This window comes from Lycium ferocissimum, chromosome 4 (genome assembly GCF_029784015.1).
Source record: "Lycium ferocissimum isolate CSIRO_LF1 chromosome 4, AGI_CSIRO_Lferr_CH_V1, whole genome shotgun sequence".
Taxonomy (NCBI): domain Eukaryota; kingdom Viridiplantae; phylum Streptophyta; class Magnoliopsida; order Solanales; family Solanaceae; genus Lycium; species Lycium ferocissimum.
In genome coordinates, this window is record NC_081345.1 from 20,548,120 (window position 1) to 20,562,341 (window position 14,222).

The following is a 14,222-nucleotide window of genomic DNA, read 5'->3' on the forward strand; positions in this document are numbered from 1 at the left end:
ATGGTATAATTTTAATGTGATGGAACTAATGCACAAATTTACTGCAGATTGAAGGAAAAAGGGAATACGAAGGCAAGAAGAAAGAAGGATGCAAAATTCATGCATCATTTACTTACGAAATTAACGGGCTCGTTTTTTTTTTTTTTTTTTTTTTTTAAATTTTTCATCTTTTGTTGTACTTTTTACTTTTCTTCTTTCCATATGAACAATTAAAATTTAAGCTCTTTGATAAAAATAACAGAATTAAACGGGTGATAACAGAAATAGTTAATTAGAGTTTGCTATAATGTGAAAAAAAAAAAGGTTAAGTAGACTACATCATTTGAATTATATTTAGTAGTGCAAGAAGGATTCATTGGAAATGTTAAGTATTTTGTTACACTCAAAGAGTGTCATCCAAAACTAGGAACTTATCTTTTTTGACTAATTATAGAGATATGTTTCAAAAAGAAATTATAAGAGTAAAAACTGCAATTTCAATCATGTTAATCTTCAATATGTCTTTCAAATACAATTCTTTTATCTTGCTATAAATTTTGGTCCAAATGCTATAAGGAAAAAAGCTATGAGTTATAATTAAGGAAATGATCTCCAATGTTCATTTTATAATTTGAATAGGAATAATAAATCTAATAAAAATATCATGTTTTATTTATAGATCTCATGTGTATATTGATCTCTTTTGCTGAAATTTTCATGTAGCTAAAATAACATTTTTAAAGGTTTACAAAATTAACTCACGTGTCATTAGTTTCGAATATTTCAAACAATCAAAATGTCATGTGCATTTATCCTTTATACCACAGGATAATTAATATTGAGACAAGGTTAATTTTGTTTTAGCTTTTTAACATTCTTCATTATTTAATAAGGTAATGTATTGAGACATAAATTCAATTTCTTCATGCCTGCGCAAAGTGCGGGGTAAGTTCGCTAATTTATATTAAAAGTTGATTTAATATCTATAAATACTCTATTCAAATCTTAGTAAATGGAAAAATAATAATTCATATTCGAACAAATGTAACTCCACCCTTAATGGGTGAATACATAAGTTACTCTTCACATGAATGTGGTTCATGAATGGAGCAAATTGTAACTCCGTAATAACTCCCTCGTTCATGGAAGAAGAGTTATTAGCTCTTAAAGAAAGTGGGAGTTAAAAGTGGTTTCTTCTACTATAAAAAGGGATGACTTTGAGGTCATTCTACACACCACAAATTGAGAGAGAAACATCTTTAGACTAGAGTGTAATTGTTGTGGATAATTTATAAGAATCCACAAGTGATCTTGTAAGAAACCGTTTGGCAATTGGTGGTAGCAACACACATCGATCCTACAGAAAAATGTATGTATTATTCCGCGTAAATCTCGGAATTCAATTCCTTCATTGATATCAGAGCATCATGGTTAGATGTGTTTATCTTTCACCATAGCATGATTAAAGTTTAGTGAAAGACAATTTTTTTTTTCTATTTGAAAAAAGAAGAAGAAAGAAAAACAACATTTTAAATATTTTTTTGAAAACTATGATAAACGTACTGACTTTCTGCTAAGTTATCTCCTTGTATAAGATTCCACAGTGAACTAACTTTATATTAATGGAAAGATATCTTCAATAGCTGTCCAGCTATATATTATTCAAAAAATTCCGTTATTGGGTGAAGGAGATATGAGCTTCAGAAGTTAACTGCTCAAATAGGTAGAAATTTCAGAAAATTTCATATTTCCAGAAAAAAAAAAAATTATAACATGTGATAGTGTGCATCCAGAAGTAGTTTTGGGTGTTATACATATCATTTTGAAATTTTTTTTACGAACTTTGTTTTGATGTAATTGGCGTATGTCATGAACTCAGAAAATCATGATAATTTTTTTTTTTTTTTTTTTTTTGTGTAACTGGTTCATGAACGTGTTTAATTTTAAAATAACAAAGTGCAATGTTCATGATTATAGTTTATGTCACTTGTATGAAAATAATGACATGTTTTATTTTCGAGTGAGGGTTCTAAATTGGTAGACAACTTGCTCATTTAGAACTATTATTATTATTCGATTTGCTCATAATTGATCTAGAAAATATTGGTATGCTTAAGGTTATATGTGTTGAAAGTAAGACAAACGTAGACTTTTGAACATGGGCCTATAGTACATCGATATTACTGAAAATGCAATTTTTGAAGCAAATATATATATATATATATATATATATATATATATATATATATATATATATATATTGTGTATGTGCTAATATGTGTTATGTCTTTTTATGTGCTTAGAAATTTTAGAATTGGCTTCAAAGACCATCAATGCTGAATTGAATAAGGGTGAGAAACTCAATGGTCACAATTATGACATTTGGCACTGTAAAATTCAATACGTCCTTGAAGAGCAGGATGTTTTGGAGTCTCTCAACAATGTCATGGTTGAGCGGTCTAGTGGAAACACAGAGCAGCATAAGAAAGAAAAGAGGCTTTTCAAGCCTGGAAGAAACAAAAATAGTATTGCTCGCATAACGTTGATGGGCAATATGACTGATGATCTGATGTGTGAATTTGAATTGTATCCAACGGCTTAAGCAATATGGATAGCACTAAAAGATAAGTTTGTTGGCACTTCTGCTACAAAACTTAGGAGGTTGACCATCAAGTTTGACACCTATAGTGCGCCCTAACACATCCATGAGGCCGCATTTTAGAGATATGTAAAACATGATAAGGGAGCTAAAATCAGCTGGTCATAATCTTTCTGATGAACAGCAAGTGCAAGCTGTTATTAGATCTCTTCCTGCTAGTTGGGAATTTATGAAAATTCATATGACCGTAATGAAAGTAGCAAGTCTTTTGAAGACATTGAACACCATCTTGTTCTTGAAGATTAGCATCGTGACGCTTCTAAAACAACTGAACAAACTTTTCTAGCTGAATCTGCTGGAACTTCTAATCCCAAGCAAAAGAACACGAACAAGAAAGCTTGGAAGAAGAAGGGATCTGATAAGCCAAATACGAAAGATAAACCTCAATTTAAGAAGAGAGGAAAGCGTGGTGCTAAAAAGATTGATATGACCAAAGATGAGTGTTATTCCTGCCACAAGATGGGTCATTTTGCGCGGGATTGCCCGGAGCAACATAAGGTAACACCATATACTGAAAATCCTCAATTTGTTTATGTCTCTAGTACAACATTAATTGTTGATGCTAATTCTTTGTGGACTATAGACTCAAGTGCCACAGACCACATAGCTAGAGACAGAGGGTCATTTGTTGAGTACCGCCGGCTGCCTTCGGGAAGCATATGACTTTATGTAGGAAATAATGCTTCGTTGAATAAAAGTGGATTGGCACACGCAAACTGAGTTAAAGGCGGTCGAACCCTACTTCTACACGATGTCTTATATGTTCTAGATATTCGACGGAACTTAGTTTCGCTTGTTTCTCTTCTTAAATTAGATTTCTTTAAATTTTCACAATAATTTTCGTTGACATTGTTAGTGGGCATAAAATACCGAAAATAATGCTATTTCGTATTCGGTATTCGGTAATTCGGTTCGGTATTCGATCGAAATATAAAATTTAGAAAGGGTATTTACAATATACCGTTGATTGTAATTGCAGTAAATACCGAAATACCGAAATTATGAGTAGTGTGAACGTGAAAGACGGAGGCCAATCAGGTTGTGCTTCTCCATGGTTTTGATAGGTATGCCTCATATTAAGCTAATGTTTTGGCTACTTTCTCTTGCCGTGCTCGTGTTTTTCATTATCCCTCATTGTTCTAACCCTACTTCGAGATATACATGATGTAAATGTCTGGAGACATGGACTAGTTCTCTTAAAACAAAGGGACACATTCTACGCCGTGATTGGATTGTTTGATGTAACCGAACGTTATGTTATAATGTTTGTGGTTTATTCGAAAGGATAATTCTTTCATCCTATAATCGATATGCAACTTATAAAAGAGAGAAAAATCTTGAGTATTGATGAGCAAAAAAATGGTTTACCGAACACCGTACCGAACCGAAATTTGATTTACCGATTCCCGAATTGTTCATGGTTCACGGTATTTGGTATATATTATTACCGAACGAATTACCGAACCCGAACTTTAAAAATACCGAACCGAATACCGAAATTGTTCATAGCACTAATTATCACTACAAAAAATTATAGAAATTGCAACAGCTCTTTTGACAATAAAAATAATATAGTTGGAAAAAGTCATATATTTGACAACAACTTAGTTTTATTGTTGGCATATATGATGAATCTTTTAAAAATGAACTTTTTTTTGTGCCAAAAAATTAATTTTGTTGCTATGTAGTATTGACTATTGTTGCAAAAAGTACTTTCGGCAACTAAAAAAAAAAAAAGTCGTTGCACGTCGTTGCAATAAAGCCATTGCGAAAAGTTTATGCAACAACAAAAAAAATGTTGTTGTCAAAAGTACTTTTTGCAACAATAACCTATCTATGGCAATAAAAAATAATTGTTGCCAAATGTCTTCTTTCTTGTAGTGTATTATGGTTCTGGTTATTTATCTGATGATTTTATTGTGTTGGACACAATTTATGATTTTAATTATATATCTAATAATCATGATTGTTTTGCTTTAACAACATCCCCTATTTTAGATGTGAATACTTGGCATGCTAGACTTGGTTATATAGGTCTTGAAAGAATGAATAGATTGGCAAACGAAGGATTGTTGGGGTCCTTAATTAAAATTGAAATGTCAATTTGTGAACATTATCTAACAGGAAAAACAACTAGAAAACCATTTGGAAAGCTGAGTTTCCATTGCAACTCATTCATTCTGATATATGTGGTCCTACGAGTATGGGAAAAGGCATGAAGCCTCATATTTCATTACATTCATAGATGATTATACTCGTTACGGTCATGTTTATTTGATCTCCCATAAGTCAGAAGTATTGGAATGCTTTAGACAATTTATGAATTTGGTTGAGAATCAATTAAACCTAAGAATAAAAGCATTAAGAACTAACCGTGGATGTGAGTATCTATCAGATCAATTTAAGGATCTATGTGATGAAAAAGGAATTTTAAGACAGCTAACAATTCCACACACTCCTCAACAAAATGGAGTAGCCGAGCGAAGAAATAGAACTTTTCTTGAAATGGTTAGGTTAATGATGGCACAGACTAACTTGCCAATTTCCTTTTGGGGAGATGCATTGATGTCTGCAGCTTTTGTGCTTAACCGTGTGCCCTCTAAATCTGTTGCTTCCACACCCTATGAATTATGGACAGGTAGAAAACCTGACTTAAGTGTGTTGTGACCTTGGGGGTCTACAGCATACGTGCATGATTCTTCTCATAAATATAGGAAGTTGGACCCAAGGGGCAAGAAATGCATCTTCATTGGCTATTCAAAGCAATCAAAGGGCTATATCTTCACAAGAGAAAATGAAGACGGAAGCATAACAGAGCTTGAGTCACGATATGCCACATTTATAGTGATAGAATTTCCTAGTAAGGGTAATATTGATAGAACTGTGTCATTTTATGAAGTTATGGATCAGCACGAGAATCTTCAAGACCAAAGAAGTAAGGAACAAGAAGTTGTGCCTTCTCCTGCTGATCCAAGTGGGAGAATTATTCATTTAGATGATATTCCCCAAGAGACACAGTAACGCAAAAGTACACGAGGAATTATTCCCCGATGTCATTTTGAGATCGAAGGGGAAGCGTTAATTGTTTCTACGCAAGATGATGAAGAGCCTAATTCAGTTCACGAGGCCTTTTCAGGCCCTACTAAGGATAATTGGATGAAAGCAATGGAAGAGGAAATAGAGTCCATGAGGACAAACCATGTTTGGGATTTGGTTGATCTTCCGCCAAGCCGAAAGGCAATTGGGAGCAAATGGGTTCTCAAAATTAAAAGAAAGGCGGATGGCTCTATTGGACTTTACAAAGCCTGTTTAGTTGCCAAGGGGTACACACAACAAGAGGGTATTGATTATGAAAACACCTTCTCTCTAATTGTGAGATTTAGTTCTATTAGACTAATTCTAGCTATAGTTGCATGTATGAACTTGGAGTTGCATCAAATGGATGTAAAGACTGCATTTCTCAATGGAGAACTAGATGAAGAAATTTATATAGAACAACCATTAGGTTTCATCCAAAATTGTCAAGAATGCAAAGTTTGCAAACTCAGAAGGTCCATTTATGGACTTAAACAATCATCTAGGCAGTGATATTTGAGATTTCATCGAGCTATTACATCTTATGACTTTAGTATGATTGATGAAGACCATTGTGTATGTGAAGCGGTCTGAAAATGATTTTGTGATAGTATCCCTTTATATGGATGATGAACTGTTAGCTGGAAATAGCCTTAATTTTGTAAAGACTATAAAAAGCTGGTTGTCTCTCAATTTTGAAATGAAGGACATGGGTGAAGCAGATTACATCCTTGGAGTTAAAATCCATCGAGATCGCTTTAAGAATCTAAGCGGTCTGTCATAAGAGTCATACATAGAAAAGATTCTTGAGCGATTTAGGATGAAAGACTGCAAACCAATAGATACTCCCGTAGCTAAAGGTGAAAGTTTGAGCCTTGAAATGTGTCCCACAACTCAAAGTGAAAAAGTAGCCATGAAGAGGGTCCTATATTCAAGTGCAATTGGGAGTTTAATGTACGAAATGTTGTGTACACGTCCCGATATTTGTTATGCAGTTGGTCTTGTAAGCAGTTATCAATCCAATCCAGGACAAACACATTGGAAAGCTATTAAGAGAATCTTGAGATACTTGAGGGGCACTGCTGATTATAAACTATGTTACCAAGGAAGTGACTTACAATTGGAAGGTTACTCTGATGCTGACTGGGGCGGAGACTTAGATGAAAAAAGTCCACTTATGGTCATATATTCTTGCTTAATAATGGTACCATTTTGTGGAGTAGCAAGAACCAAACATGCATAGCTTTGTCAACTATGGAAGCAGAGTTTGTCCCATGTTCTGTACCAGTACAAGAAGTTGTATGGCTAAAGAGATTCATGGAACATTTAGGGATCGTTGACAAGCCAATGGATCCAGTGAATCTCTTTTGTGATAGCCAAGCAGCCATAGCTTATACAAAAGATCCCAGATATCATAGTAAGACTAAGCACATACATACAAAATATAACTTTGTTAGAGACATCATAGCACATAAGGAAATCACTCTACAGTACATTTCAACACACAAAATGGTGGTTGATCCCTTGACGAAGCCATTACCTAGGGATGTGATTATTGAGCATGTGAAATCTCTAGGCTTGCATAAATTATTGAGTGTTGTATTTCCTTATTTGAATATTTTTTTAATACAATACTTGAATACTTCTTTTTGGAAGAATACACATATTTGTTTGTTTCATGAATATTCCAATCATATTTGTTAATTGGCACATTCATAATATTAGAGTATGTCGTACAAGATGATAAGGTTGGCTTTCTCACATGACCAACCGCCTTGGGCGCTTATGAGGAGCGAGCCAAGATGAGACATTTATGTTTTTATAGCTAAAAGGACAGTTAACAAACGTCATAATGCGAGAAAGAACACATCATTTAATGTCGCCCTAATGGATAACTAGGATGAGATCTTAAAGAAATGTTAAGAGAAAGGATCGAATTATGGATTCCCACCATTCATAATACCTGTAGCCAGATGTGAGATCTCCTCTTGAGACCATGAGAGGCTAGCAGAGTGGTAGAACTCAAGTAAGGTAAATGATTTACCTGGACCAAGATCTGTACAGTGTAAGAAAAGAAAATTGACTTACACTCTGATAATTAGAGTTACGCTGTAGCATGCATTTCACACTGCTGTGAGCATGCATTTCACACTGCATGCGCTTTATAATCGCGAATTGAGGGGTAAGTGAATGAACCCTGCTTCATTACTGTGTGAGACACAGAAAGGAATTAAATCTTTTTGTTGGTGCCCTTATGACTTTGACAATATCATGAGGTGATTGGGTTAGTGTATGCTACTTTAGTATGCATCCAAAGGTTATGATAATACGACCTAAAGGAGTATGCTAGGAACGTAGCTAATCTTGATCTTAATGATATGTCGGCGAAAGGAAGCTATGTCAAATATATACATATTATGCTTATGTCTTAGACCGGTCCATTATGAATCCTGTTTTTGATGGCATCAGAAGTGTGGACACAAGACATATTTGAAATGAGAACGACACGAGAGTTAGAGAAGCCGTATGTATATAGACATGTCTAGGGCATCCTGGACACTTTATATAACATGATATGATATCATAATAAAAGGGTTGTAGACTCTCATACTGATCCGGAAAAGAAATTCTAGTTTAAGAGCTCCCACAATTAGTGTCCAAGTGGTCACGGCAACACACTATGTATGAAAATCTAAAAGGATGTTTATTTTCAAAAAAGCTACATATGTGATTCATCCCATTATGTGTGAGTGGTAGATGTTAGAACTAATGTAACTCCACCCTTAATGGATGAATGCATAAGTTACTCTTCACATGAATGTTGTTCATGAATGGAGCAAAGTTTAACTCCATAATAACTCCCTAGTTGATGGAAGAAGAGTTATTAAGCTCTTAAAGAAAGTGGGAGTCAAAAGTAGTTTCTTCTACTATAAAAAGAGATGACTTTGAGGTCATTCTACACACACAATTTGAGAGAAAAACATCCTTAGATTAGAGTGTAGTTGTTGTGGACAATTTACAAGAATCCACAAGTGATCTTGTAAGAAACCGTTTGGCAATTGGTGTTAGCAACATACATCGATCCTAGAGAAAAAGGTATGTATTATTCCGCATAAATCTCCGAGTTCAATTCCTTCAATATGCTAAAAATCCTGTCTCTTTTAGTTGTAAAACCAAAAGCATAAAACTTGTGTTGATTGATTCTCTCTTTAGCTTCCGTTTGATTATAGATTTTGAAAGCCTTTAAAAAAAAAATTGAAAACATTTTTTGTCCAGAGAACACTTTTAGCGTGAGATTTTTCATCCACTCACAAAACTTTAAAAAAAAAAAAAAAGTAAAATGCACGTTCAATAACTTCAAAAATGATTTTTCAACATGACTTTAACTTTTTTTTTTTTCAAATTTCACAAATCTATAACTAAACACTAGCTTAGTTTATGGCTTTCTTGTCCGCCGCGCTGTCCTTGCTGTAGTCCAATTCATTTTTTTTCCCTCTCACATCAAAGATCGGTGGTTCAACAAATGCGCCTGTAGTCAATTCGACTGGGGCATATATTTCCATTTCATTCATTTTATATTAATTCCTTTTTTTTTTTTGACAATTTTCACAATTAGAAGCCATTGCTTTTTTTTTTTTTAATCTTTTTTTTCTTCTTACCCTTAAAATTCGGAATTTTGTTCTTGCAAAATCAAATGCTGTGACTGTGAGAGAAAGGTTGGACGAATTGGAGGTGGAAAATAACTTTAAAGATAATAGGGGGTTTTTAATTATTTTTTTTTATTAAATATCTGTTAAACTGTTCAACGGTTTGCAACATTCATACATAGACTATGTGGAATTGTTATTATGTCTAAACTACTATAATATTCGCTACTTAAAATTCTCTGAAGTGCTAAGTGACGTGAGAACTAAAAATTAGCTAAAAAAGAATAGCTACATGACATTATAAAGAGTAGTTTCACTCTCTGGGAATTTTTTTTTCTTATAAAGTTATATGTAGTGAGAAAGGTTGGAAAAATAATTTCAAAGTCCTCTGGATAATAGTTGATTTAAAAAAGGAAATTAAGAGCATAAAGCAGCTCATGAGGCAAACAGACGATGGAAGTAACAATTCCTTTTTACCGTTTAAAGAGCTACTAAGGTCAATTTTTTTTTTTTTTTTTTTTTAAACCCAGGAAAGCCGCGTACCGCTACCTTCCAGGGTCTGACAAGATTTGGATAAATAATGCAAACCTCACAGTGAAATAGCCTGCAAACCTCACAGGGGTATAAACGCGCACCAGCAGCCCGCGCGACAGCGCTCGACCTGAGAAGGCATTAGGGGGGTTCGAACCCGCGATCTCCCTTAGGGAGGCCTCCCCTCAAACCAACTCAGCCACACCCGAAGGCGCTACTAAGGTCAATTTTGATATTGTCATATGTATCTAGTTTATGATTTATCTTTTCCAATATTGTATATAGGACATTTCAAAATTGTTGAATAACTCTTAATATTTATTAAACTCTCGAGTATTTAAGTTCTGATGTATGTGCTTATTGCCAAGTTACCTTTTCTATTGTTTTACTCCCTCCGTCACAATTTATGTGTGGTGTTTAACTGGAGTTTTAAAAAAAGAATTACAATTTTATAATCTATATATAATATAAAGCTAGGCATAGACAAGGTGATGTGGCACCTCTCGCCGCCTAGACTACAATTTATCTTTTTTCTCCTTTTTTTGGTCATTTCTCTTATTTTTCATGTCAAATAATGTAATAATTCTCATCCGCTTGGAAGTAATTTGACTTGCATTTATAAGCTTACATATTGAGGTTACTAAGTTTTTAAAAACCTTTTTTTTTTTTTTTTTTATGTATATGAAAATTGTTACTTCTTATATTAAAAAAAAATCTTCAAGAACTATCATTTCATAAATTCATTGACGATGTCTTAGCCTTCGCTAGTAATTTAAATATAGAAAGATGTCATATTTTGATTAAAAAAAGTATCATATAAATTGAAACAAAAAAATAATACCTTTTTCTATTGCCACTAATATAATGAATAAATTAACCTAAGTGTGTTTTTTATAAATGTCTGGTCCTTTTACAAAAAAAATAAAAAATGTGTGGTCAATCAAGCGCTAGAGTGAGAGTATTCTATCTGAAATAGGAATATTAACCTGGAAAACCACATAAATTCACAAAATCATTGATGGGCCAAATCCAGGTTGGAACAATGGATATGTTTGGTGTTTTTATTTATGGAATACAAATGACCACGTAGGCTGAATCACAGCCGTTACTTAATTGTGGCAACAGTAAATTGACGATGATGGGTCGAGGTCACGTGTGGTAAAAATCTACTGACTGATAAGAGTAGCTTTACCTTCGCCTTTGTAAAAAAATCTAACGGCAAGAAAAACCCACGGGCCGTTTGTGTTAGACTTTGCCCTTTCAATGAAAGAGACGTTCAAAGATTGAAACGCAATATCAGCTTTTTGTGTAATTACGTCAAGTTAGATGCTACTCCTTGGATAGGTCGAAGGGCTACATTTTTTTGTTTTTCGTTTTTTTGATAGTCCATCCGTCTCCATTTATGTGATATAGTTTGATTAAGTGAAGAATTTAGAAAAAAAAGAATTTTTTTTAAACCCGTAGTCTAAAACAAGACATAAATATTTGTGTGACTGTAAATCATTTCATTAAGCGTAAAAAAAAAATTATTTCTAAATATGAAATGCATAATTCTTTTTCTCTAAAAAAGAAAAAATGTATCAAGTAAATGGAAACGGAAAGACTATTCACTTTAAACCCTCGATTAATAAATTAATGCAATCATTGAATTCGACTTTTGTTGTTGTTAAGCGTATGGAGTATTTTATTCTCATATCTTTTTATATTTTAAGATTTTAAAATTATATTTTAGTTTTAATAGCATGCACTTGTAATCGTACAAATTTGCTCCTCTAAATCAATTTATATCATCACAAAATTTTGAACATACCTTTTTTTCCTAGAAACTTATAAATTTAAACATATCATAATATGTGTTTAATTATAATTTTTTTTAAACTTATGATCTTAAATATATCATAATATATGTGTAGCTATAAAAAGATTTATTAAATAGTAAACTAAAACTTTTATGTTTATATATTTTTTAATGTAGAAACGTATCATTATCTTAGGAATGGACTAATAAGGTAAGTAGGTCAAGATAAAGCAAGTATGTTAAAATATATATTTAAATGACAAATTTGAAAAATATTTGACATGTATTTTAACAAAATCTTTTCTCAGTTTTCAAGGAATAAAATACTGTTATATAAAATATATAAATTTAAACATTGGGTGCTAATAACGTCACATAAAAACTGCTTTTGTCTCTCCTTTTTCTGTGGTTCCGTTTCTTTGACCATTGACTGGAATCTGTATCCACCTTTTTTCGACTTTTCATGCACTGCACATTCCCCCTATTTATACCCTTCCTCTCCTCTCTCTCAGCAACCCTAAAATCCACAAACTTTAAGAATATATTGACCTTTTTACATGGCTGAAAAAACACAACAGATTTCTTCTTCTTCTTTAGGTGACAGGCAAAAACCAAGCAGGTTACAACGGCTCTCGCCAGCCTCGATAAAAGTAGAACGAGTAACTGATTGGAAAGTTGCGATACCGCTTTTATCGCCGTTGATTACTTCTCCAACTTCACCTGAATCGGATAACTTGAAAGCAGCGATAAATGCTTTTTCGAGTTCGGTTGTTAAGGAAGATGTGAGAAAAGACAAGACAGAGAATGCGGTTATGATGTTTAAGAATTGGCAGCATCCTGCCGCCCCGTTTTGTTATGAGCCAGTGGCTCCGTTGGTGCCTTTTGTAGGAAGTGCTGATAGACGATGAGGATTGATAGATGTAGTTTTGGCTTATGTAACGTGTAGGTTTTTTAGCGTTCTAAATAGAGTACTTTGTTAATAGTTATCTCTAGTGTTTTTAGAAATTTTTCGTCTTAGGATGAAACAATTCTGTACAATTAACAAGTTTTGGTTACTTATGAAAAAGGATACCATTGAGCAAAATCGATTTTTGCAACACCCCACAACCCCCCCCCCCCCCCCCCCCCCCCCCCAAAAAAAAAAACTTCAAATTTTGATAAGGAACTTGGAGTGGATTATAGTCGTCGAATTATAATTTTTAAACTAATTTATTTTATCCGAGAGGTGGGATAAAATAACAATTTGATATGATGGGATATTTAAGTTTGGGATTAACAATTTATACTTTGTGTGGTTAAAAGGTAAAAATTTATTTCTTCAATCAAATAAAATATAAATTTAATCTCAAATTTAATTCTAAAATATCCACCAATCCCTTGAACCAAACGACCCCTTGGCGTAGAAGGCGAAAATTGGCATAGGCAAAAGTTTAGTGCTTTTGTTTACTTAGGTGGCACCAGCATCCAGTCAGAGCCAACCTGGACAGTGTTGAATGGAGGGGCAATTGTGATATGAAATTAATGGTCTGGGGCTTTAATTTGAAAAAAAAAAAGGTAAATGAATGATAAATGAAAAACAAATCGGGATCAAATTTGAATTTGTTTCTCTTTTTTCTATATTGATGGTGTTAGGTTACATTTTCGTGCACATTCTCATTTTATTGAAGCAGATGATGTAGTTTTAGCCTTCTAAACACTTTGTTAATTGTAGTCTGTAGAGTTTTAACCCTTCTTCGCCCCCTAAGGATGAACAATCTATGCAATTAACAAGTTTTTGGTTACTGAAGACAAAGATATCCATTGAGCAAACTCGATTTTTGCAGCCACCGTTCATCCCCCCTCAATGTTGATAAGGAACTTGGGTGTTAATTGTTAAAGACAAAAAGTGGCACAGGCGAAAGTTTAATACTTTTTTTATACCGAAAACAAAAAAGTTTAGTGCTTTTGTTTACTGGCACCACCATCTGGACAGTGTTAGAAGGGGCAAATGCGAATGGTGTGGGACTTTTCATGAAACGAAAAGGTAATTGGATGACAAATGATACCAAATTTAGATTCTTTTTCTTATACTGATGTGTTTGGATCAATTTGCGTGAACCTCGTCATTTTATTGAATTATATATGCCCTTTTAGACTTGGGTTTTTAGGCGAAAGGTAAGAAGAAAGACTTCCTCTTGGACAACAATTTGCGAAACATACTTTAAATGTTTTATGAGATACATCATACATGCATTTTTCAACTAGTATAGTTGCCAAATAACTCTTCATATTGTTCAGTTTTGCTCAATGTTCAGTTTGAAAATTACCTTGACTAGGCGTTATTTCCTAGTTCTTGTTTTGTTCAAGCAAGCGTTATTACCTAGTTTTTGTTTTGTTCAAGCAAGCGTTATTTCCTAATTTATGTTCTATTCAAGCAAGCGTTATTTCCGTTCATGTTTTGTTCAAGAGCGTTATTTTCTAGCTAGTTCTTGTTTTATTCAGGCAATTAACACTATAACCGAGATTTTTGCTCCAATCCTGCCTTAAGTGTTAA

The 14,222-nt window shown here is 33.5% G+C and overlaps 1 protein-coding gene across 1 annotated transcript; it reads left to right on the forward strand.

The window, feature by feature from the left end:
- Positions 1 to 12,178: 12,178 nt before the first annotated feature.
- Positions 12,179 to 12,773, forward strand: LOC132054447 (uncharacterized protein At4g14450, chloroplastic-like). Its single transcript, XM_059446454.1, has one exon. The coding sequence runs from the start codon at positions 12,247 to 12,249 to the stop codon at positions 12,595 to 12,597; it is 351 nt and encodes a 116-aa protein (XP_059302437.1). The 5' UTR covers positions 12,179 to 12,246; the 3' UTR covers positions 12,598 to 12,773.
- Positions 12,774 to 14,222: the final 1,449 nt, after the last annotated feature.

Coding starts and splice junctions, on each gene's coding strand:
- LOC132054447 (XM_059446454.1), top strand. CDS start 12,247: ATGGCTGAAAAAACACAACAGATTTCTTCTTCTTCTTTAGGTGACAGG.